The sequence below is a fragment of the Maylandia zebra genome, linkage group LG16, assembly GCF_041146795.1.
Source record: "Maylandia zebra isolate NMK-2024a linkage group LG16, Mzebra_GT3a, whole genome shotgun sequence".
NCBI classification, from domain to species: Eukaryota; Metazoa; Chordata; class Actinopteri; order Cichliformes; family Cichlidae; genus Maylandia; species Maylandia zebra.
This window is the reverse complement of record NC_135182.1, coordinates 19,707,120-19,733,534: the sequence shown is the minus strand read 5'-3', so window position 1 is coordinate 19,733,534 and position 26,415 is coordinate 19,707,120. Positions and strand designations below refer to the sequence as shown.

The 26,415-nt window shown below is 40.9% G+C and overlaps 2 protein-coding genes and 1 long non-coding RNA gene across 7 annotated transcripts in view; 1 reads left to right on the top strand and 2 right to left on the bottom strand.

Moving 5' to 3' along the window:
• zmp:0000001200 (dedicator of cytokinesis protein 9) overlaps window positions 1–12,109 on the bottom strand; it is a 74,418-nt gene extending 62,309 nt beyond the window's left edge. For 2 of the 3 annotated variants that reach the window (XM_076874986.1, XM_076874985.1), the window contains exon 1: window positions 11,588–12,109. In XM_076874986.1, the coding sequence (XP_076731101.1) occupies window positions 11,588–11,704 (117 nt within the window). In that variant the 5' untranslated portion in view covers window positions 11,705–12,109. The remainder of the gene's footprint in view (window positions 1–11,587) is intronic. The other variant, XM_012920896.4, reaches the window with a different exon arrangement.
• On the top strand, window positions 807–26,275 carry LOC143412977 (uncharacterized). Its single transcript, XR_013093514.1, has 6 exons — window positions 807–973; window positions 10,416–10,526; window positions 22,116–22,276; window positions 22,397–22,591; window positions 25,233–25,350; window positions 26,144–26,275. It is a non-coding gene; the product is annotated as an uncharacterized LOC143412977 (long non-coding RNA).
• LOC101473631 (FERM, ARHGEF and pleckstrin domain-containing protein 1) overlaps window positions 13,490–26,415 on the bottom strand; it is a 57,382-nt gene continuing 44,456 nt past the window's right edge. Inside the window, exons 15-27 of one of the 3 annotated variants that reach the window (XM_004557796.5) lie at window positions 26,209–26,298; window positions 23,981–24,114; window positions 22,672–22,753; window positions 22,348–22,585; window positions 22,129–22,259; window positions 21,977–22,045; window positions 21,536–21,625; window positions 20,852–20,934; window positions 20,173–20,285; window positions 17,396–17,532; window positions 16,404–16,511; window positions 14,656–14,807; window positions 13,490–14,570 (exon numbers count right to left, since the gene is read on the bottom strand). In XM_004557796.5, the coding sequence (XP_004557853.1) occupies window positions 14,492–14,570; window positions 14,656–14,807; window positions 16,404–16,511; window positions 17,396–17,532; window positions 20,173–20,285; window positions 20,852–20,934; window positions 21,536–21,625; window positions 21,977–22,045; window positions 22,129–22,259; window positions 22,348–22,585; window positions 22,672–22,753; window positions 23,981–24,114; window positions 26,209–26,298 (1,506 nt within the window). In that variant the 3' untranslated portion in view covers window positions 13,490–14,491. Of the gene's footprint in view, window positions 14,571–14,655; window positions 14,808–16,403; window positions 16,512–17,395; window positions 17,533–19,799; window positions 20,033–20,172; window positions 20,286–20,851; window positions 20,935–21,535; window positions 21,626–21,976; window positions 22,046–22,128; window positions 22,260–22,347; window positions 22,586–22,671; window positions 22,754–23,980; window positions 24,115–26,208; window positions 26,299–26,415 lie in introns of all 3 variants that reach the window. The other 2 variants (XM_023152999.3, XM_004557795.5) reach the window with 2 other exon arrangements.

The following is a 26,415-nucleotide window of genomic DNA, read 5'->3' as shown; positions in this document are numbered from 1 at the left end:
GATGAAGGACCGTTTAGCAATACAGCCCCAAACCTCAGTGAATGTGTCACTTAAAATACAACTCATTTGTTTATTGTGGGCAGGGAGCGCACAATAGGCTTATGTCAGCTTTACAAGGAAAAAGAAAAATAGGAACTCAGTGTTTCATGTGGAATGTTTTTTTACTGAATGGGAAACTACAGAAACTCATTAACATTCCTTTTACATCCAACAGCTTGTCAAAACTTTGTATGGAAGCGCTCGGCCTTTGACAGAATAAGTATACACCGACACAAACACTGTGTCTTGGTGGAAGCGTCTCACACTGTGGGACGCTATGACTTGCAATTTTTTTCCAGCTCTTTGTTTTGAACTTCAAATCCCATTAATCACCTCCTGACCTCTCAGACAGCTTTTAACCTGGTTGTGGGAGATAAATTTCTAGATGGGAACGAGATAATGGTCCATCAGCCACCTTCACCTCAGTTCATGTCGGGTCGTTCCATCTCAAATCCTGACATTTTAGAACAATTACTGTTCAGCCACCTTTGATTTCCATTCCCCTTATTTTAAGCATTATGATCTATCTATAGACAGACAGATCTATATATCTCTATCTCTCTCTACATATATATACATATATATACATATATATACATATATATACACACATATATACTAGGGGCGCAACGATATTCGTATCGATATTGAACCGTTCGATACAGTGCTTTCGGTTCGGTACGCATATGTATCGAACAATACAACATTTGTAATTTATTTTATCAACTTTCCTTCTGACGATGCTGTCTGTGTTGAGCGCTCAGTGAATCTGCGTTCGACTACTCCGCCTAGGCTGCACTGTCGAGCGCAGATCCACTGAGCGCTCAACACAGACAGCATAGTCAGAAGGAAGAGCGCAGGGCACCTCCCCCACCCTCATTCAGATCTGGCGTTTGGAATTATTTTGGTTTTCATGTGACGTATGACCCTGAAGGTAAGCGAGTCATGGACTAAAGTAAAACAGTATGTTGGATGTGCCATGCAATGCTCAATTACATGGGTGTGAACTAGTGTGTTAGCGCAGTTAGCTCATTAACGTATTGGCCGTCTAGCCCCATGCACAGGGCGATCGGCGGTAGCTCGTTAACGGAGATTTGCCGTGTTGTGGCGTTAAGGTCATTTCAACGAGATTAACATGAAAGCACTAGTGGGAACACAACGAATATGACTGCACATTTACGCCGACATCATCCTAGTGCAAAGACAAAAACAACAAGCATGCTACTAACTTTAGCCGAGTCATTTAGACAGCTGTTAGCACATGATTCTCCTTATGCTGCTGAGAATATAGCCCAGAAGAAGCGGATAGTATAGCTTTTATTTTGGAAAGAGACATTTTTCTGTAATAAACTCTCTTTTCCAAAGATGAGTGATTCCTCAATCAGATACAGGGCTCGCAAAATCGCTAGCCCGACGTCCTGGGGCTAGAGATTTTTCCAGTCGGGCTACCAAAATCTATCTCTGCCCTGCCCATCGGCCTATCGTAGGAAGGAAAAATATATGTCAATGCTTTTGCATTCTTTCGGAAATGTAGCTGGGTAATTATGTCATTGACATCGGTGAGCCACTGTCAATATGTGACATATTGAAATCGCGTTTGACTTTGCGCTTGTTTTTTGCTTTCACTTTGCAATCGCATGAACTGTGTATAGAGAGAGCGACAGTACTGATCTGTGAGTGATGATAATTTGTGCACCAATTCCTCTGACATTGTCTTATTAATCGTTAGCTTACTATGCAAACATGACAAGTGAAATCTCCCGCAGCAAGCTTAAACATGTGAGAGGTTGATCGCGCAGAGAATCGCTGAGCTTATGTGAGTGCGTGTGTAAAAGCAGCAGGATTTATATTTCAGTTCTGCTGAGCCAAATAAGACAGGTCAGGGTGAAGAAGTGACAGCCAAAGAAAAGCTTACCACAAAACGGAGAAGTTATGACAAATCAGACTATAAGGCAAAAAGTGCAGCTTTATGGTTTCATGGACAAAATAATTTCTGTGGCTGCGATATGATGAGCTAAATAACCAGGGATGCACATAAGTGGTCTGCAGGTGCGCATTCGCTGTCAAAATAAAAAAAACACGCACAAGGGTTAGGGTTAAATTTAAAAACTGTACTTTTGAGTTAAAATATATATTTATAATTTTAATAAATGACAAATTAAAAAGGCATGAACATTTTATTTTGTATCGAAAAAATATCGTACCGTGACACTAAAGTATCGAACCGAACCGTGAATTTTGTGTATCGTTGCACCCCTAATATATATATATATATATATATAAATAAATATATATATATATATATATATATATATATATATATATATAAATTTTAAGTTATTATATATATATATATATATATATATATATATATATATATATATATATATATATATATATATATATATATATATATATATATAATACCTTATAAAATGGTAAGGTATACAAGGTAAGGTGAAAACCATGCCCTAAAACCATCTTCCCCTGCTCCGCCCTCTGTAGGTTGCATCCCTCCCCCTCACTATCCCACTCTGGCCTACACTGTGTCCAAGCGAGGAATGCTAGCTATGCAGTCGGCCTGGTGAAAAGTCATTATAGTTCATCCCCTCTGGCTGGCAGGTCCCATCCACACAGTGGAAAATGCTATAAGAGTGAATTCTGAGAACTTAGACTTGGTTTAATTAAGCTAACAGCAGGCACTATAGGAGGGAGGGGGAAATCATTGGCGATGGCTCACTTTAACTACATGTTAAGGTGCCTCTAAGCTTCATCTATTTGCCCAGCTGATGACACCTATGAGCCAGAACAACTTTCAGGGAAATCCCACATGAACAATAACATCAGAAGCAACTTTCACTTTCATCAGCGTAGTCACATAACAATTAAATATAGACACAGAGCAAGAATCTTTTGTAGTTTCCTCACACACGTCACAGGAATATCCATCGTCATTTTGACTCCAGTTGAGAGAAAAAAAAATTGCTGTCCAGTCTGACTGAAGTGGTTTTGAATTGCAAGGGCCAGAACAAGCTCATCCTCTCCATTTATAGTTAATTTATACAGTCATAGATCTGAATCAATACAGGAAACCAGCTTTTGTATTTGCTAATTATGTGCTAATCCATCCCTTTGTGAAACACAATATCTGCCCTCAGCTGATCCGAGTGTGATGGGAGGTCACTCTCAGGCAGAGCGGACTCTTTGCTTGACACTAGGCATGAGTGATAAAACAGACAGGTGTGAAAAGAAAGCAAAAAGTAGATGCTTCTATTTTAAGTAATTCTACTGACTGGATAACTTTTTAAGATAACAATACATTGGATGACAACAGTGACATAAGACTATAGAGTTTTATAGAGAGTTTCAGTTCACTGTTTGGTTGAAAATTTACATTTTCTGGCCCAGACAGCCAAACAGTACGCTGGATTACAGCATTGTTTACCTGCTGTAGTATACCTGCTCAGAACCAAACAGCAGACAGATCATTTAGCTATTAGCTGGGACATACTGGAGTCATTAGCTGTTAGGAGCTGGAACTGATAGAGACTAAAATCTGAGCCACATAACATTATTACATTAAAAACTGAACTTATCACCTGTCAAGTAAACACACTATATAGACAACAGACTACTGTAAGTTGTTACTTTAGTTACTGGTCAAATAGCTCCACTAAAAACCACAAATGTTGACCTCGTGGTGACTCCAGAACAAGTCAAGAGAAAGCCATTAACATCTATACATGAGTCCATATAAACCCATCAGCTTTTATCAAGATGTTTTAGTTAGAAAAGACATGAGTTTCCAGACTAATAGACTCAGTTTCTCCATCCCTATGACTACTAGCACTCAAAAATACAAGTTTTTAAAACCTTATCAAGCAGAATACGTTAAACTTTGAGTCAACTCCACGCTTCAAAACCTCCAAACCATTTACTTTACTTTCAATTTCCATTGATTCAGAAAAGAAAAAAGTGGAGTGTTATTCTGCAGTGCACCCTTCTTGGCTGGCTACAACAGACACGTTCCCACAATGAAGAGTTAATGGTCAGCTGCATTAAAAGATGGGAGGGAAACATCCCTTTTATAGGCAAACCATGAGGGGGATAGAGACTAAATCCTCACAAAAAAGAAACATGCAGGGTCTTAAAATGAAATTTGCCAGTCATTAGTCTGCTCTTTCTAGACATTTTCCATGAGCCAACACGGACGTGTTAGTCTATAGTCACGGGAGTTGTCGTGCTTTCAGGATTTAATCCAATGAGCTTAATCTGTAGGCCTGTGCCTGCACGCAGAGGGTGACAGTTTTGCCTTAGGGGTTTTAGGCTGGACTAGGATCACCTCTCTGCTCTGCTCGGCCTGTTGCAAAACTAATGAATAAGTGATGGTGGCCTCAAGAGTATCCATACGCCAGATACATTTTCTCATTCACTTACTCCAGTGTGGGCTGAGCCATGTAAAGACTTGTTTGTAATGGTGCCATTCATACAAGTGTTAGGCCAACAAAGACTACTTCTCAGGGCTCTGATGGAGGGGAGGCTAAACGAGAAAGCATTTGAATCGACTGTCGTTAGAAATGTGGGTCTATTCTTAGAAGATAACTGTATGCATTAGAGAGAACGACAGATTTAGAGCAAATACTAAAATAAGAATCTACATTTTGTGAGTAATGTGAGATGTAGGATTAGGCACAGGAGTGCTGATATGTCTTAACTGTCCTAGTTCATGAGTTAGGGCTGCAGGTATATTTGGAGAAAGTAAAACTTCAACTGGACGATCCTTCTAGATTTCTGGGATGTAGAATTCATCCCAAGAGGACAATGCAGAAAAATACATGCCTGTGCTAAAATCTTTCCATTTAGAAGTTTGCGTAACAGACAAAGAGTCAGCATCAGGTTGATAGCGTGGCTAAAATTGGAGGACATCATGTTGCAAACACTTATTTTAAGGTGTGTTCGCACATCGCTAAAGATACAAAACAACCTTTGCATATTTGTACGATGCATAAACAACAAACTCTGTTCCATTCATTCAAATCCATTTCCTTATTAGATTAGAGATGAAGATGGCAAATTTGCTGCCAGCGTAGAACAGGAAGAAAAACTAGATTAACAACATAATGATGACTGAGGGAAGTTTGTGTTCGCCAGCTGCATTGAGGTGTGTGCCCTGCTAGCTTAAAAATAGCAACCTTAATGGCCTGGAGGATGGAAGCAGAGCAATACTCTCGTTGATTGCCAAGCTGTTGCTGAACAGCTCTCAACAGTAAGATGGGAGAGCAGCCTGGATTCAGACAGATGTGCACTGTATGCATAAAAAAATTAAAATAAATAAATACATGAGGATTTATATAAATGTTATACGATCCCATAATGGCGACGACCACCCTAAGCCTTCTTTCGTCCATGCTAATCTCCATTTGGATGGTTAAGAGAAACAAACTGTCAAAGTCATTACGGAAGAAATCACACCCCCCCCCCCAAAAAAAAAAAAAAAAAAAAAAAAAAAAAAAAAAAAAAAATCACTTCAGCAGAACCTTAACTGGAAAAACTTCCAAAAATAGAAACAGCTGAGTAGGAATGCCTCCATCATTGCCTTTTGCATTATGAATAATAGAAGTGTTTACAAAAAGGCCATTTGGGTGAATTGGGGGGAAACAAGTCCCAGAGTGCTGCTATGCTCTTGCTAACAGGAAAACACCCACTGGCCAGGCTCTTCAGCAGGCTCTTTCTGTTATGGTAACCTCTCGTGTGCTCCAAAACAGCTCTGCTCTATCAGGCAGAACACTCAGACAGAGTGGGCGGTTTAATGCTGAGCCCTGCCCAGCACTTCTGCTCAGCCCAAGTACAGGAAACTGGCTCTACCTAGGAAAAGTTAGGCCTCTGCTCTCCCACCAGAATATGAAGAACGGGAAGTTATGGGCACTTCCCGCTCAGGCAGGATGAAGGATTTTGGAGAGTGAGTTCAGGGGGCTAGTAAGTGTTATTCACTTATGAAAAATGTAGATCTGTGTACATGCAATATACTGGGTACGTGTGAATTCTGCTTAAGCATCCATCCGCCCATTCTCTGCTACTTATTCTTTTCAGGGTCGCGGAGGGGGCTGGAGCCTATCTTCAACCATTCGCACTTACATTCACACCTACATTTACACTTATGGACAATTTAGACTTTCCAATGTACCTATCCCCACTAACTGCATGGAGGAAGAAGGAGTGCTGCCACTCTGCTTAAGCGACTGAGGTAAAAATCACGAGATTACAGATTTCAGAGTACACAGATTTGTTAAAGCAGTAAAGAATGCCCTCGTTTTCACACCGAGCCAAGAAATCATTAAGTAATTTCACGGTGTGACCACGATTGATATTTTGGGATTCATTTCTGGCTCTAACTTAATATTTAACACTTACTTTGACATGCGGTTAAAGTACACTGTCAATTCGTGCCCGTGACATGTAATTCGTTTTCATTTGCACTGGAACAAAATCTGTCTGTCTGGCCTGTGGATCATTTGAGTTGGCTTTGCTACTGCAATATTTATGTGAACTAACCGGAGTAGCCCTAGCTTGAATGGAGGAAATCCTTTATATTTTTTTGACTGAGTGCTTTATATTCTCCCCAAAATTTCTATGCTCAGTTGAGGATTTCTCAAGCTTCCCACACTTAACTGCAAAAGCCCCGAGTGGCAAATCTGGTTTGGATTATAATCACAACTGCCAAGAGACGTGCCAAAATCCAGGCAGACAAATTTCACAGTGAGTCTGATGGGCGTGTTTTATTATTTTTTATTTTATTTTGCACTTTTCTTAAAAGCCTCCATTCCACAAGTCATCCATCACCGCCTATAAATGGTTCTGGTGGAGGTCTGAATCCTGCGTGGATACTGTACAGAAAGTTGTATTAGCACACCTGGAACACCAGCTTAAAACTCTTTAGTGCATTTAGTATGACTATAGAAAATAAAATGTAGGTGATTGAACTTAATATGTGAAAGCAGAAACAAAGAGCTGTATCCAAGATACTCAAGAAATAAAATGCCCAGAAAATCTGAAAAATATACAGAAAATGCCACACTGCCTATTTTCAAAACCTGTAGCCAGTGAGGACAACCAATGACTTTCAGACAACAAAATTAAAACAATGACAGAAGGAAACTTTCTGCAAAGAACATGAGATCATTCAGTGTTTTTCCATTTCGCATAACAAATACATAACAAAGCTGTATTTACATAATAAATAAATGCAGCTGCTAGCCAGAGACGGGCCCAGTAGTTCGACAGGGTTGCTTAATAGTTTAAAAGTTATCGTACCTTTTATGCACAACTTTAAGCAATGACATAATTTAAACTGGTAGGCACAAAATATTAAGACCATAAGCAATTTTACCATCACTAAACATTTCTAGTTCCACTCTTAAATTCAAGTTTTCAATTTTTTGCGATTTTAAAATCTGTCACATGGCTCAAAAGTTACAAGTCTAAACCCATTTAAATTTGTGGTGCTAACGTGCTCAAGAAAAATAAGTAAATCTTCTTTTTTTGCCTGATGACAGGATATTTAAAATGTTTTTCAGCCACTTAAGCGTCATCCAGTTATTTGACTCCATAAACGCACATGTATGATACAAAACTAGCTTATCCACGAAACACAGTAAGTATATACAGGTTTTAGCCAAAGCTCAGTTAAGACCAAAAGCTGGCTCGCTATGATTAATCATCTTTGTTGAAGCAATGTAGGCGGTGTGGCAAGATAACCAAAAGACCTGCACCAATAAGACCATACCAAAAGCTAAAGTTTCATGATGCCCATGCAGACCTATCAACACCTCTCCAGTTTCAACAAAAACTGCCTTTCATGAAGGAAGCTTCACTGTGCAGTATTTTTATAGTAAGATTCAGAGATGTCACTATGGTGTGAACTCTGAGGCAGCACAGGGATCTCTGCTTCTTATGAACTAGAAACACTCTTAGGTGTTTTAAAGTTCAACAGGAATTGGGGAATTTGGCGCCAAACAGCATCATAGTTTTCAGTTTGTCTAATCTGGAGCAAATGGGAATGAGACTCTTAATGGGTGCAGTGGTTACTAAAGCAGTCTCATGTATTATTGACCCATCTGCTCTCCAATCTCTACCCCCCAGGTTTTGCTTTCGCAGGGTACCATTTACCAACGGGGCAGCAGAAGCAGCTTATGTGCACTTTTACTCTGATACCAGTGCTCCTTATAGAGGTAGACAGAGCAGGAACTGCACGGGCAGGTCAAGCTGCTTAGGCCTCGCAACACAACGCGGTAATCTTCTGACTGGCTCGGTGCTACAGCCTATGTGACAGCCAGCATCTGCTCCAAGGAGACAAAACATAGCAGACTGATTACTTTCTTTTCTACTGATTTGATGAACTCAGATAATGAGCTGATTAATGATTGCGGAGCTTTAACCTTAAATTCGTCTCATTGCGGTTCCAGCCTCTCAAGCACATTTTTTGGCAAACTGCATGGCTAACAAATCCAGCTTCCCTGCATGACAGAACATGTTTTTTTCATGGCAAAAGATCCAAACAGGGAGAAATAAATTCTCTGACACATTTGTATTGTTTGAAAAATAGCCCTACTTAGAGTAACACACCCATCTAAGGTATTTCTGGAATTTCCACATCTTGGGAAAATTTACAGACTCTTAAAAAAAAGCTAAAGAGGAGAGGTGTGCAGGTGTGGCCCAGAGGGCTGACAAAAGCAGATTATTGTACAGTTTTCATTCACAGTTGGAAGAGAGTCAGCAATGCCATCATCAAGACATTTAACACTGCAGCTTCTATGCAGGCTCTTATTACTTGCAAGCTTTGCCTTAAGGAAAGACAATCTAAAAATGTTGCTTTTTACACTATACAGAAACACGAATCTCAAACGACAGGAAAGCAGTCTACCTGCCAAACAGCCTAAGGGGCACCTAAACTATCCAAGTTGCTGACTTGAAAGAGGGAGAGCTGCATTGTTGAAATGGTTGTTCTCCTTAAAATGGCAACACCTTCTCTACAACTGGGGATAAGACTGATAAAATCTCTTATGCTTAATTCCAAAAGCACTATTCTATAGAGCGACACGTGCATTCTGGTGATAGTTATACATGTTAATGCTCGTCTTTGCAGAGCATAAATGACAGCCCCACTTTCCCCTCTGGTTGTAGAGCTGCGTACGCACTGGCTATAGACGGCTAATAGCATCACTCCCACATAATGACACCCATCTGGTGTACAGCTCCCTCGGGTCAGGCACATAGCAGGAACACTGAGGATCTGAGTATATCACCATTAGGTGACAGGCAATTGGGACTATTGATTACACTTACACAACTGCCCCCCTAGCTGCTTCGTACACTGTATACACTAACTAAACATTTCCATCAATTTGCCATGGATTTATGGTACACTAATCAGCCAATACGTTAACTACACTATACTCTAGCTCTGCGTAGCACGAAGACAGTGGGGCAAAGCGCAGTACTAGTTAAAATAAATATAAAGTTGGTGACAGCAATCATGGAGCCAATGACGTCCTCAGCATGCCTAAAGTGTGAAGAAACAGAGGGCTCAGCTGAGGGCTCCGGGGTACTGCAAGTGTGTCTCCACTCAAACAGAAAAACAGTGTCTGTCTGCACGAAAGCGCACTAATTGTTAGTGAAAGATACAGCACTGCCCACTTGAGTCCAAAACATGGCTAACAAACATCCACAATCAGTGGATATGCAAGTCCTCTACAGTACATTATAATATGTTTCCAGGCTTTTAAACATGCAGCAACATTTACGCGTGAAAACATCATTATGGCTTCAAGCAGGATGGGTGACAACAACCACAAGCTTTCCTTTATGTGCTTGAAAACAGATCCCTCCATTCCTGCTGTGGTATTTACATGTTTTATGGAGGAATTAATTACAAGCTGCGTGGACAGTGGTCTTGTGTGCAGTCGCATTCTTATCCCACTGAGAAGCTTCAGCAAACACTTGAACTCCAAGTTGCAGCCATGCATTCATGTCTAAAAAGGTCATATACAAAGGGCTGGAGTCTACGAGATGGCAGGTACTAGTTTTGAAATGATATTAAAGTTGTCTCGGGCAACCGCAAAACAAATTCCCCCACAGAGTTTCTACAAGTTACTTCAGTCTTCCTCGAGCATGTTGATTTCCCAACACGCATTCTTCTATCCACTTCTCCTCTCCTCCCTTAGGCGTCCCTGGCAGTGCACCAGAGTGAGGATGAATAAATAATATGAAGGTGTGGTTGGATGTCTGGGATCGTGACTCAGGATTCCATTTCCCTGACAGAAAGCCTGGACGGTGTACGTTTCAGTTGCCTAGCAGCTTTTTTTTTTTTTTTTTTCCAGGAAAGCTGGAACAATCAGACGGAGCACCAAACACCGAACGCACTCTGGACACAACAAAAGGGTCAACTCCTTTATCCAAGATGAGCTCTGAGGAAAACTGATACCGAGCAGGTAGGCTTCAGGTCCTCGTCACCCAGATGTTGTCACTGTCACTGGACACTTTATATGTGTCTGAAGCATGAAATTGGAGCCTCGTGCTTTCCTTTGTGAAGCCGTATTATGTCATCTCGGTGCAGCCCTGTGAAGTGATCCCCTCATTGACACACAGGACTTTGAACGTGCACTGATTCTCTACAGACTCTAGGAAAGGAATGACATACATGTCTGAGCCTAATAAAGACAACATTCTTCTGTAATGTTGAACACCTTGCAAACGCCTATTGTCTATTTTGCAAAACCTACCTATAGATACAAATCACTTCATTACTCCACGTTTGTTTTTGTGGCTGTTGTTTTATTTCACTTTCATTCATTTCCAGTCCTACATTTAAGTGGGAGATCCTTTGATTCATTCTATGCTCTCATGTATATGTGATAATGTTTCCCTTGGTCTTTAAATGTATATTTGGACTGGTAATCGATCTGCTTTAACTGGAAAGCTCGTTGAGTCAGCACTTCATTCAAAAAAATTCCAAACGGAAGTGACCGATTACATTTTTCTGTCACCCATATCTTCATTCATTAAAAAAATAAATTAAAAAATGCCACCCCCTGGCCACACACACCCACCCGTTCATAATGCCCACGTGCTCTAACTCAGCTGGTCTGAAGTCAACAGGGTGAGAATGAAAGTGAAGGATTTAAAGATTGCCAGCATTCATGATGAGCTCCAAATGTTTTGTGTAAAATGCAAACAGGAGGAAGCTGAAAACGTTGTTTGTTTTAAATATATATTATGATTTATAATCAACAGTCTACCAAATATTGTTCAAAGCTGTGTGGGAGCCTGTTACCCATATCACTCCAAGTGTGTCAGGGGTATACTTAAACCTTAATTATATCACCCTAAAAGGCACGCGTAGTCCTGCTCAACTGATCTGAAGTCAGTTATTTTCTCCAAAAACGTGTGCGTAAGAAAAAGCAGGTCTCTCATTGCTCTATAAAGTTTTAATAGACACTGATGACAGTGAGCGTTGTGGCGCAGAGGAGTGGGAGTTAAGGTGAGTACTTACGACCAGCACCGACGTCCTCACCACCTCCGAGACACTTTGCCTGAGTTCAGCAGCGGTGCCAGGTTTACCCAGACCCCGCGTAAATTTCCTGGTCTCCGGATGCACCGGAGTGGCCATCGCTACGCGTCCCTTGGGATTAATTACCGTCCAATCCACGCGTTTTATCAAGTTTACAGGAAACTCATCATCGGCTTATCCGCGCCTTCGACCGCCGCTAGTGCGCACCACGAGTTTGAAGTTGGGTCATGTTGTGGTGTGGCCGCTGGTACGACGCTCCTATTCCTCGATTCAGTTTTCGTTCTTGAAAATCAACACATGCCGCATCGCTCCGGAACTCTGCCTTCTCTTATCGGGTATTGTTGACACAATAAAGTGTCCCCTTGAGTAGCGTTTCATTGGCCGTCCATCGCCAGGCAAGAGATGTATAATCTGTTTTCTCCCTTGCGTACTCCGCCTCTTACCGGCTTGAAGTCCTGCCCACTTGCTGTGTGTGTGTGTAAGCTGGTGGGCCTGGACTTTGGACTGCGTGCAGTTACAGTATGAATGACTGGATCAATGCTTCACCATTACCACAAAAATCACAACCGTGGCGAACAAGCCTCTGGAGTGTCATCACAACATTCCTCTTTTGTGACACCGGAAACTGGCCTTTAAAACAGTATCAAACGGTACTGTTTTAAAGGCCATTTTTCCAAAGCTACTACAAAAAACAGATTATATTGAAAATAACTGAACTGGTTCAGTGACACACTATAAAAGACTGAATTTATGTACTACTTGTGAGTTAAAAACAAAAAGAGTACTCCCAAGTACTTGTATAGAAGCCTTCTAGCTGCACTTTTCATCTGATTATCTTTATTTTAATTTTTTACCCAAATTATTATATCTATCTAAAAGTAAAGTAATAACTAAAACTGGGAAATGATATTTTATTTAACTGAAAAAAGACCATCCTTTAAAAGAAGCTGACTAAAGTATACCGTGTGCTTATATAAAACTAAAATGAAAATCCTTAAATTGTGTTTACGTTTAGTTTATGTCAATGTGGTCAAGTTTGTCAACACATGTAGGATCAGGGACTTTGGTGCATATGCTTTTTTGTAAGGGTTGGTATAGTAATCATTACCATAAACCTGTTTAATGAGCAAATCTCCCCAGCAAACCAAATGAAAACAAAACAAAAACTCAAAATGAAATAAAAATAGAAAGTATAATAACTTTAACTTTACCTCCATTGGCCTTTTAAAACTATTGTCCACTACCTTTATTTACCATGTAGCAATTTAAACGGTGAAGCCTTACCTTTAACTAACAATTTCAGCTTTTAGCTATCAGTTTATGAATTGCTAAGCTAAAGAGCTAAACGTATTAACGTAATTTAATCCCATCCTTCAATTGCTTATTCACGTCCTTTCAGGTTTCCAGTTACATTTGTTTGCTAATATTACAGCAAAACCTTCTAGCAGTTGCTATTTAGCTAACACCGTTAGCCATTTTGTAAGCTATTTTAGCTATTTTACTATTAAAAATAACTGTATTGATTTTTGCTGCCATTTTCTACGCCTTATAGATTACTTTAACTTCATTGTTAACTTTTCTGTTCATATCTCTTCAAGTCCGCTCAGTCACAGTTAAGCTAATCTTTGGCTAACTCCCTGTGCGGTAGTTATTTGTTAGCCCTGGATGGGAGTCACAGCTGATAGCAGTGTATCCTCCCCACAAAGAGTACAGGACAGAAGGGACACTGTGCAGTGATGGCTTGACTGAGAAAGCTTTCTTGGTCAGTGATGCCATCTGCAGGCCACAGCCAACAGAGCCATAAACACACTGCACATCTTCTTTTTACCTACTGAAAATCACCCCTGCCTCTGTACTGGAAAAAATACACAGAACTCGCAACAATCCGAGTTTGAGTATGTTTTTTTTTTTTATTGCTTTCATTTCCAAAGAGCTCTCTGCTGTCTGGAAAAAACGCTGCAATTCTAGGCAGAACTGAGGTTTTCCATCTCATATACTTCACTGCAAAACCCTGTCAAATGCATATTTCCATTCATTCAGACCCATAAACAGATCTGTGTTTATATGGGGAGGCAGCCTAGTTTTGTGAGGGCAACGTCGCTTGGAACTGAAAGTTTCTGTTTTGTTTTGCACATAATCCTTAAAGCTTTCAATTACACTTGCCATCATAACGCAGCGATTATGAGCACATCTCACATTTTCTCACACAACTGAATGGGAACTTCAGAGTTAATTTATATATATGCATATATATATATATAAAAGCAGAACTCTGTGATTGGAATCATACAACAAATTTCAGCAAATAGAACATTTACTTCACTTAAAACGGCATCAGTGGTGATGGCAGCCACCCCTGGCCACAATGTCGAGGTTTACGTCAATAATACGACAAAATAATTTCATTTCCTTCTTTTTGTGCTGGGCCAAGCGTGGTCAGAGCATCAGCTGTTAAAGGGTGACCGTTTTCCTAGAATGAACACGTAGACAAAATGTTTATGACAATGCAGTGAGAGTTTAACTATCTAAGAAAGAATACTGAATATCTAGTATCAATGTGTTCCTGCATTTAAAAACAACCGATGACAAACATGTAAAACCAGAAATAGAGGAAGTGGTTCAGACCATTAGAAAACAGTATAAAATGACATCCTTAAAAAGAGGTTTCAGAGTTGAGAGTAAAAATGCCAAAAATGCAGTCTCTGATGCAGTCTAAACCAGCGGACATGTCACCATTAAAGCATTAAAAAGCACCAAATGTGCATGGACACATGTACAAATGTCCCAGATATGCGTAGAAAAGAAAAGCAAAGAGTCCGGAGTGGGACAGGACGGGCGGATGCCACCCGAAGGAGAAAGGGTATGGAAACTAGGTGAGCCAACTCATTAAGCGTGGGTCTCTTTGCCGTTCAGACCACGAGCTCGACTTGAGGGGACAGTAGCGCTGCGGATGACCTCCATCCACCTAAAGGGCAGAGAAAGGGCTTTTTAATCAGTCCTTGAAACGTAGAGGATGAAAGAAAACTTTTAAAAGATGACACATTTGGTACCTCTCGAATGTGTATTCACTCTCTGATCGGAAGTAGTAGACGTGGGACTTGAAATGCAGCTTGAAGACATAGTCCTTGTGGATGTTTTCGGACTCAGAGGGGACGGTGACCGAGTAACCGAGCAGTGGAAGGCTGGCCAATGGGTAATCATCCTAGAGAGGGGGAAAAACAAAAGTGATTTAAATAATTTGGATTATATCCTGTAAATAATTTCAAAAGGAATCAACAGACTGAGTAACAGACATCAAAAATGTAGATGGGGCAAAATATGACACAATCCCTTCCATAATAATGCAATCATGTCATCCCTCTGGTGGTTTTCCAGAGGGATCCAATGAGGCTTGCTGTGAGAAAATACTGAAGAACAAATGAGTAATTAATCATATACACAAAGGACAAGCTTAGATTTTTATAGAACTCTGCTCTAAATCCACGTGGGCCTGGCATTGCATTATTTAGTATCAAAAGCAATGCTATACTTTTTGTTTTTTATACCCTTTTTGCTGAAAGTGCACATTTTGTAAAGATCTGTTCGTGTAAAGCAAACAAATTTGACAGCTAGTCTAAACTTGGGTGAATCGAGTGTTCTAGTTTCTGAACTAATGCAGCTTTAGCTTTGGTGTAAGTGTGGTTTTGGCATCTTCATTCGCTTGTATGGTCTGTTAAATGGGCTGGTCCTTCTGTAGTGCTTGTCTGCTCTACTTGAGCAGAAAACATGTGTCTGATGTCTCATCCACCCATTCACACAAGCACCTTTTTCTACACCTAAGTGCTTTCTATAAATCTGTTTCTAAAGACAAAGGGGGACTGTGGTTTTGAGATTGTGGCCCCCAAATTGTGAAACCCAAAACTTAAGAACCACCTGTTCAGGCTTGCTCCTACTTAGCTTTATGTAATTATACTATTTTAATTGTTGTATCTTATTCTTTGTGATTTTTTTTGTTCAGTTACATGCATTTATGGTTCGATGCCTGGCTGCTACAGCCCGCCCTCAGGCATCACCAAAGCCATCCACATGAGATATTTTTAAATTATTTCCTCGTCTGCTTTCTGGAAAAAAAGCATACTAGCAGCAGCCAGTGGCTCCCTTCAGCCTTATAGTAGATAGATCTATGGTATCAATTTTAAAAACTTAGCAGCATCCTTATCAAATTATTGCATTCACAAGATTTTCAGAAATCTTGACCTCTAACCTTGAGGTTGAGGTCACTGGGGGTTGAATTCCTCCGAGAGTTTTAGCAGACACACTTATGGTATCAATTTGAAAGTCCTACGTGTTGTCACCCGCCCGCCCGGCAGGGTAACGACAATAGCCCATCAACGACACAACGCTGAGGGGTAGTAATGGAAAAGCTCCACTGCTGTCTTTCACCTTTACTGGAAGGTGCACAAGTCTCCATTGCAGAGCATTGACAGCATATTTTACAAGTCTTTTCAACTCAAACGTGTGCAGCACATTTAATTTTCTTGCAACTGTTCCATAAATTTTGGTTTTCCACATAATTTGTGCTAACTTCATGAGCCTTTAATACACAGAGGGAGTGTTTGTTTCTATAAAGTTTAGGAGTGGCATTATTTTTCTTGAAATTCACAGTATGAAATACGGCATGGGAAAACGCATTTACCTCAAATATGGCACACAGATTCGATATTTCACACTGAGATCTGATGCTTTCAAGACCAGTCGAGGGAGCGCACCACCATCCTCATAGTCAAACAACAGGACTTTGAGAGCGTGTACTCCTTACCTGGTGAGACTTGTAGAAAAACAGGCTGAAGTTGGTGAAGACAACCCAGAGCTTCTGCCAGCCGTTGCTGTTCTTGAACTTCCTTAGTAAGTTTCCTGATAGCTGATTCTACAAAGAGAAAAACAAGCCTGATTCTGACGCTTTGAAAGCCATCCATATCTCACTATTAGTGCAACACTCGTGAAATTTAACTTCTACCTGCACTTTCAAACATGCAATCAAGCTACTTTGTCTACTTTTCTAAAGAGGCTTCATTTTACTAGGTATAGCTTCCAACATGATCTGATGTCGTTGTGTTGGTGCTGTTCTCAGATCAACAAAACGAATGTTGCCTCAGGTTCAACATTGCAAGTGACCAATCACATTGTACTGATGTCATAGCTTTGCGATTGCACCGTCACACCACAAACCACATCGTAACGCTAACCCCATAACCTTAACCCCCAACCATGAGCAGGTCTTTTCCAAATCGCAATGCTATGACATCATAAAAATGCGATTGGTCAGATGCAATGTTGATCCTGGACAAACACCAACACGAGGAGATCAGATATACTAAAGGTTCCCGCCCTAATCTGACACACACAGTGTGTTCAAATTCGTTCATTTAAATGAATTAGACACACTCAAATAATGATTAAACACACTGAAGCCTGCATAATTATTCCTCCTCTTCACACTGACCATTAGCAGACAGTCTGTTCCCATTTTGCCTGTAGTATGTAAGAGCGAGCATGTCTAGTTGGGAATCACTGGTTTAAAAGAATAACTATAAGGCAGGAAGGAAAAATCACAGTTTTGGCCCCTCTGCAATAAATTATGCTTAATTAAAGTCTTTAATAGTGGTGTTAATACCATAATATTTCACTATGTCGCTATGAGGTATTACTACAACTTTAATTTCAATTTCCTCTCTATAAATCTTGCTTCCTGCGATACAGTTCAAATAAAACATAAACACAGGGCCTCTCCTGTCTGCCTGGCTCCTTTACCTCTAGACTCCTGCAGGATTCACTAAAGGAGAGGCTCTGAACACGGTACCAGCAGATAACAGACAGAGGCACTGGTCCCTGGCCACTCGGGGGCCCCACCAGGGGGGTCTTATTCTCACTGACTGGACTAGGCTCCTCTACCACGCAGGAATGCACAGACGTATGGGGGAAAGAAAGACAGACAGACAGAGAGAGAGAAAAAAAACAGACAGGGAGGGAAGGAGGGACAGAAACACAGAGACTGAGTAGGTGAAACACAGGCATGCAGTGGCAGGGGTTAACACTCAGGCCGACGGTGTGTCCAGGCAAGGCTGTGAAGAGGACATTGTTACAACTACAGAGGAAGAGCAGAACTAGATCAGGACACAGCTGGGTTTTAGGAAGGCTACATCCCAAAACAGGATCCGTTCTGTTAATGTGAATGAGGACGTTTAGCACATCTACGTACTGCTCTCTCTCTCTATTTATAGACGGTCAGAGTTGCCGGGAAGAGAAGAAAAAGGACAAAACAACTCAGGAAAGCCACAGTTTGGAGTTTAGATCAGGACATCACATTGGCTACTGCCAAAAGAAGGAAACGTGAGAACAGTAACCTCCTCGAGGCTGTAAATGAAGTAATCCAACAGTAACTCGTAAAAATAATTCAATGAATAAAAACTCCCCATACACAAAAGATCAGAAGCAGATCGGTTTAAAAGCACTGTGTGGAGGATTTGTTGACTAGCAGTGGTACAGCTGAGTCATGTTTTCACAAACACTGACTGATCCATGGAGTTTGCTTTGATGCAAATGCATGAGGAACCTTATGCATAAGGGTAGCGTCACATCACATCCTGTCACTGGTTTCACACTATTCCATCGACAGACAGCTGTTTGCGTGAATTTTACGGAAGAGGATTAGGGCCACTGGAAAAAAACAAAAAGCGGGCACGTCTTTTTTTCTTTTCCAGAATTCTGAGAAAAAAAAGTCAGAATTCTGAACTTAAAGTCAGAATTCTGACTTTTTCATCAGAATTATTTTTTCTCAGAATTCTGACTTTAATCTCAGAATTCTGAGGGGGAAAAGTCCGAATTCTGAGAAAAAAAGTCAGAATTCTGAGAAAAAAGTCAGAATTCTGACTCAGAATTTTTCTCAGAACTCTCAAAAAAAGTAGAATTCTGAGAAAAAATAATCCTGATGAAAAAGTCAGAATTCTGAGAAAAAAGTCAGAATTCTGAATCAGAATTTTTCTCAGAACTCTCAAAACAAGTAGAATTCTGAGAAAAAATAATCCTGATGAAAAAGTCAGAATTCTGAGAAAAAAGCTAGAATTCTGAGATTAAAGTCAGAATTCTGACTTTTTCATCAGAATTTAAAAAAAATTTCAGAATTCTGACTTTAATCTCAGAATTTATTGAACTTAGAATTCTGAGCTTAAAGTCAGAATAATGACTTTTTTCTCAGAATTCTGGAAAAGAGGAAAAAAAAAAGATGTGCCCACTGCCCCCCAGTGGCCCTAATCCTCTTCTGTAGAATTTAGAAAAAAAGAATGCACAATTTAAAAAAAATTAGGGCAGTCTTAATCCACAAGTTTATAGTTAAACTTATAGTACTGACCCTAAAGAAATGTTTCTAAATCTGCAGCTTCACTTGGCTTGATGGTGACTTATGGTGAATTTGAGCTAAATGTGGTAGTTTGCAACTAGCTGTCATTATAAAAGAGCATGTGGCATTTAAGGACACAGATACCTACTGGAAGACTGAATTTTTAGATCTGACAGTGTGGATGGCTACAAGGAGGAATCCAAACGAGCCATAATGTTGCTTTGTATCTGCTTAATGTGTAAATAAGAAACTGTCGCTGACTATTTTGCCTTCATCAAAACAAAAACAAAAATAAATTAATTATAATTTTCAAAGTGCTGCTCCAAAGTGGTCAATTATACTTTCACAAACCGCTTTATTGCGATTACGTTTGATGTGTTTATTTGCCTTCAGAGCTGCCTTCATTTTTTCATGGCATGGACTAAACAAGGCGCTGAAACATTCCTCAGTAATTTTAGTCCACATTAATAGGATCCCTTCACAGTGCACCTTTAAAAACTCACTTGTGTTTCTTATTTCAAGAGCAAACAAACTTCTTTCATTATTTGTTCCAATCAAACTTGTTTCTGATTTAATAATAAGTGTTGTGACATTTAAAAAAGAGTGACCCTTGCTAATCTTGTTTAAAAACAAAAAAAGCATTAATGCTCCAGCTGAATTAGTAGTTAATGGGATATAACAACCTGTTAAGCAGCTTAAGGGGGATACTGTTCCCACTGAAAGATCATCAAAGTGAATTCAGATACAGCACACACTCAGAAACAGCGAAAGAAAACAGCGGGGCAGGAGGAGGGGGGCAGGTCTGAGGTGGGCTGATACCTCCACGGCTATGCTAAAGTCCACCATTGACACGCTGGTGTTCCTGTGCCAGCACACGTGCACCATGGTGTTACCACGGTGAGGCGTGGGCTTCTCCAATGACACGTGGGGAGCTGTCATGTCGTCCTCGGACTCTGCCTCCACCGAGGAGTCCTCTGGGCATTCTGGGAAAGTCAGGAGGTTGTTACTGCTAGACAATGAGCAGGATGATGAAAGAGGGGGAAGGAGAGGCGCTAAAACACAGACAGCGTCAGACCAATCAAAAATCAGCATGTATCTGGGAATTCACATGATGTGTCTCTTAACAGTTAACGCTGCTTCATCACAAAGTCAAGCTTCTCACATTCAGCTGTGTGGCTTCGTACTAACTTACTGTTGTCTGTCAGGCTGCTGGTCAGCAGCTCAGATGAAGGCCCGTTGCTGGTTTTTGCCATTTCTATCGCCATCTTTACGTCCTCCATCCACTTGTCCATCTCTACCAAAGAACTGGAGGAAAAAACACAAATGGACAGAATGCTGAACAAAACAAGCACAAAGAGTCGCAGCAGGGTAGGCCCGGTGGTCAGAAATAGTCTGGTTAGCCCAGCCAAATGTTCCTCTTAAATAACAGTAAAACATGAACCATCTGTTTATTGAGGCAAAGCGAATCAGTTAAACATCTGAGGGCGGGAAAAGCATGAACTCACGTTGTTGTTGACTGCATGCTTTATGAATTGAATTTATTTTTATCTTCCAAGTATACTTTCTTATACTGTTAGCTTATGTTTATTTGATTTAACAAAAAAAAGAAATATGCAGATGAGTTTTTAGTAGCTTTTCTGAGTAACCTGCCATCCTACTCTCAGGGGGCAACATCCCTCTGTTAGAGGGTAAAGCAACAGACTCTGTGTAGCCAAAGAGGCTAAAAGGGAAAAGACTGAAAATCACAATTTTATGAGCTCACTGTAACTAAAAGTAGATGCTTTTAAAGATGTAACTCAACGGCATCTAAAATATTTTTAAAAACCTGCCACTTTAGGTTCAAGGTGCAAGGTGTTTGCTGGCAATCGTACCTAGCTGCTACTACTACGGACTGCCGTTGCCCAACCAATGTGAAGGCATGAGGTACACCCCACTCATCCTCACTCTCTCTGATCTGGAAGAAGAACACAGAGACACAGAAAAGACATTAGAGAGCTGCAGTATCTAGGACAGCAAAGACCAAAATAGGCAGAAAAGGAGGGAAGGCGGGAGGGCGGATGAAAAGGAAGCGAGAGAGAAGCAAACGTGTAGCTGTCCTGAAAATATGTGTGTATGTGTGTGTGTGTTCCTGTCTACCTATCTTTGTGAGGCCCGAAATCTGCATTCTACCATACTTGTGAGAACCAACAGTCACTTGTGAGGACAAACACGGGTCCTCACAAATTTGAAGGCCTTTTTCAGGCTCAAAATATTGTTTTGGTGTCAAGGTTACAATTAGGTTATGGTTAGGTATTAGGGTAAGGGTTAGGGTTAGACATTCATTTTTAATGGTTAGGGTTAGGGTAAGGTGCTAGGAAAACCACTATGTCAATGAAGGTCCTCACTAAGATAGCTGAACGAGCTTGTGTGTGTGTGTGTGTGTGTGTGTGTGTGTGTGTGTGTGTGTGTGTGTGTGTGTGTGTGCGCTAGAGTGGGGGCAGATGTTCTCTAGTAATGACAAACTGGTGACAGCCGCTCCAACGCCCTGTGTTCTTCTGAGAGACAACGGCACTTACTGTCATGCCATGGAGCGGCAGCTGCCCATGCACTTTGAACTGATTCGTCGCCGTCATCCCTCGACTTGTGTATAAAATGACGTCATCAAACTATTGCAAAAGAGGCAGAGGAGGACACGTTAGTTAAAAATCCTAAGAACAAATTAACAACTCGGTGGCATTAAAAACCAAAACTTAACACTGATATCCTGCACACACAAACGCTTCTCTTCATGCTTATGCAACCAAATCAAATACTCGTGTAAAACACTAAGGCCGCCAAAGTTCAAAGCAACATGTGCTACGTTCCCCTGCTTGAACCTTTGCGGTTGCACTAAATCTGCCAACACCATCTCAGTAATGCATAGCCGGGCAGGATAAAAGCATGATTATCATTTCTGCTGAGATCAGTCAGCTAAATAATTCGATTAGTGATATGAGATGAAGAAAGTGGGACGTTACCAGGAAAAACATTCGCTGCTGCAGCCCTTTTCCAGACAGTTTACTGAGGCAGCCCAACCTGATGAACTCCTGAGGAAAGAAATCATTTGTCACAAAATCTAAACAGAAACAAAAAGTTAAACAAATCTCTCTCCTGTAGATTTCAAACGCACCCGACCAGGAACAACAAGATTGTCGACACCAATCAAATCCTTCTTCAGCTCCAGAAGTTTCTGCAAGTTCTCCATCTTGATTAGGCTTCCCTGAAGCTGGTCCACCACCTCAGACACATCAGCTAGAGCAGCTGGACACCAACCAGAGGTAAGAGATCGTTACAGATGCTCCGTTACACCAAAACACTGAAATATGCTTCTGTGAACTGAGTGTAACACCTCTGCAATCCCTGAAGTCCACATGAGTAGCTGGGTAATGTTTGCACAGGCGCTCCAGGATCTGCTTGTAGTGAATGAGGCGGTGCAAAGGCCGCAGAATAAAGACGTTGAGGGGAATGTAGCAGACCTTTTGCAGCTCGAAGTCTCTGCAGAGACCCTCCAACCTTCGGGACGCCTTGCACGCCTTCTCAAGCTCCAGCAGGATTTCAGACTGCTTACTCAGGTTTGCTGTCAGGGGCTGCAGGTAAGACTTGTTATCCACGAACAGTCGTGATTTTCTCTAATTAAACACGTATAGAAGTTTAACAAAAAGTCACAGCTCACCTTCAAACCCTGAAGGTTCTTCAACAGGACATCTCCAATGCGCTGGTAGTCTCCCTTAATGTGTGCATTAGAGCGTCCTTCCCTTAAAAGAGAAAGACAGCAGTCCCTTTTAAGCAATGTCTCCTAATCAGTGGTTACTATTGGAGCTTATTTCCTGTTTAGCTTGCAAAATCTTCTTTAAAATATATGAAGAATTGCGTCGCTTTATGATGGTTCAGAAAATACAGCTTTCTTAAAAAACTATTTCTATAACCTTTTTGTGTAATGTCCCAAATGTTCTTGCATATTCATGTGTGTTTGGCGCTCTGCTCATGTGTAAATTTTCATTTGCTGTACTTGTTGCCAGCTTTTCTTTTCTTTTTTTATTCATTGATTTATTTTCCTGTGTGAAGCTTATTGTAATATCTGCCTCGCTTTGAGCTACATGAATAAATATTATTATCGTTGTGGACAGCGGATGAGCCGGGTAAGCTACATGAAAGCACTTTAATCTCACTGACTATTCAGTCACACTGCGTTCAAGAATAATTCCAATGAAGTTGGAATGGACGCGTTTAACTTCAAGAAACACCAGCAGGTGTCTCCCTTGAGCATCAGATTCCCCATGTAGGATTCATGAGGAATGGGGCTGCCATTACTGGACTTGGTCAGACTAGTTATTAATTTAATGTTAACGTTTTAGCAGGGAATTTAGGGGGAATATCTCAGTCTGTAAAATGCATCCTACTGCTCTTATGAAAGACGACTTTCTCATCATATTCTTAACAACCAAGGTCCATATCTAGTACAGTATTTGAATATGCAAAGCTGCAAAAAAAGAAAGACAAATGTAGGGGTGGATAATTTGCATATGCATTTGAATGTGGGTCTTATCAGCCGAGTAAAGCACACTATCACTTTCTGCTTTAATTTGGAGCTCTAATGAGTGTGACTAGATACAGGAGACTTTGAAATAAAAATCACGGACTGTAGTTAATGGCCATAAATTTTAACAGCTTTATGCGTCACTTTCTCCGTGTCTGTGAAAAAGTCAGTGTGTACTAGATAAAGCACAATCATTAAGGAGATCAGAGGGCATACACCTACAAACCAGAATAAAGGCAGGCTGTGGTGCAGCATGACTGTTGCTATGGCGATTGTAGCTCCTTGGGTCATCTAAAGGGACCGGACCGCCCTCTTGGGCTAAATGCCAGCAAAACTCATTAAAAATGGGGGAGGAAGTTGTTTTAAATTGAACCGTAACCCCCGACACATCACCGGGCTTGTTCCTGACCCTGCAGGAAATATCTGGAAGTGAAATGAGCCTCACCACAGTGCCAGCCTCTGCTCCACCTCCCTGAGAAAACCTGTGTGGAACTTGTGCAGAGGCTCAAAGGTGGAGAAGATGGCGTCCTTCAGGGAGTCCGGAGTTGCCTCATCTTGTCCCACGGCACTCTGGAAAGACTGGTATCACGGATACATGCATACAGTGATCTTTCAAGCCATTTAACGAGGGAAATACAGTTTAACCATAAAAGTCTCAGTTCACTAACAAAACCAGGTTTTTGAGTGTTTTGTTTTTTTCATTGTGCAGGTGGCAGCGCTTGTCTACTTGTGACAAGCAGGTCATACTTGTGACATCATGACAGGATGTTTACAGATGGTGTTTAAACTCTATTAGAACTTCCTGGTATCTGGATATAAGGCTGATTGTGGGTGAATATTTAATTTTGGCCTATATAAGAAATAAAATACTTGATTTATATGAACTACAGTGCTGTGCAAAAGTCTTGAGCCACCCATCATTTTATTATATTTTGCTTCCAAGGGGCCAGATTTTTCTTGTGTTTTTAAAAAGTGGTCTTCAGCAGTAGTTTTTCATTGGCTGTTTTTTCACTCATTTCTCACTCATAAGTCCAGTCGTTGTACCACTCATGTTAGGATGTAAAGAGGAGGTGAACTGGTGATTCTGGTTGTGTGTCTCTATGACAGGCGACCTCTCCACGGGGCACCCAGACTGTTGCCATATGACAGCTGGGAGAGGGTCCTTAGATTGGATAAGCAGGAGAAAATGGAAGAATGAATGGGTGTTGGGTTTTTTGTTTAAACTGAGGGAATTTGAATACAAAAACGCTATCAGATCCACCATGTAGTACCATCTGAAAAGCATTTGATTGGCAAAATCTTCATTTTTCAGCATGACAATGATCCCAAACACACAGCCAATACAGTAAAATCACACCTGGACAGAATAACACACAGAGGAATATTATCAGTCATGCATTGTCCTCCTCAGAGCCTGGACTTCAATATTACTGAAGCAGTGTGGGATCATCTTGACAGAGAACAGAACAAATGGCAGCCAGCATCCAAAGAAGAGCTTTGCATGTCCTTGAAGAAACTTGGAAAACTATTCTTGAAGACTATTTAAAGGAATTAAAAGAATGTTTTCCTAAGAGAATTTAGGATGTATTGAAGATACCAAATACTGACTTTCAAGCTTGTTAGAATTAAACAATCACCTTTCATACATGTTTACATATGTTTCAATAAATCACAGCAACTATTTCACATTTTTCTAGAAAAATATGAAGAAACAAGGGGTAACTCAAGACCTTTGCACATTTATGTATGATACCAAGGGTTACCAAGAGATCTCCACAGCGATTTTCTTCTGAGAAGAAGAGATAAAGTGAACAGGTAATGAAAAGCCTTTTGCCTCCTTTCAAATCCCTTAATTAGCTGAGGATGAATCGAAGAATCAATAGCCGACCATTCTTAACGCTGTTGTTTCATTAACTCAGAGAGAAGCCTTATGTTTTGTGTTTGTGGACATTGAACAGAAAACAGCTTTATTTAGTTGACGTGATGGGAAAAGAAGTGGGTTTTAGGAAAAGTGAGCGCTGGAAACGAGGCGCCAGCTGTTGTTCAGATGACTTCACCCTTAACAGCAGCGGCACCAACCAGAGCGAGGGAGCACACATACACATGCAGCAGAATAAAAGAACGAGGGCACAAGCCCACCCAAAATATTTATGAGATGTGTGAAAGACTCCTCTGAAAACTGCAAGCCGAGAAAAGCTGCGGCTTTTGAACCTGCCAGTGTAAAAGGAGAGCCGAATCAAACAACGGCAACGCTTCAGTCCAGCCTCATAAGGACATCCTCCTTGATTGCATGTGAAGGAGCGGTACCGCACATTTAATATCCTGTTTGTACCCAGCAATTAAATCTACAGGAGCAGGCTGAAGCAGTGAGTCACAGGCAGAGAGCGCATGCGGCTAAATCCATCTATCTCTTTAAACACAAACACAGTTTAGTATTCACAGCCTTGAACGGGGGGAGATAAATGCATTTCGGAGAACGAGCATGGGGAATGAATAAAAAATGAAATCGCATCTGCCAAAATATTCCTGTGTCACTGCCTGACTCTATGTTTTGGCGGGTGCTCTGCAATGGAGCAGCTAACCGGAATAATCAATGTTTTCCCCCCAGAGGACAAGCGCAGGAGAAAACAAACAGGAGAGCGTCGGCTTGGCGAGCGACTTGGCCCATCTTACCACGGTCACCACCTCGAGGTCCTTCACATACGTCCGTTCTGTTGTCAGCAGCTCCTTGGCGATGAAGTAGGCTCGATCTGTTGGGAACCTCTGCAAGGGCATCACAAACGAAGGGGGGTGCAATCAGCTCCACAAATGTCTAACAGTAACTTTATTCAGGACAGATAATCTGGGTCCACTTCTATTTTGAGTAGCAACTTTATTTAA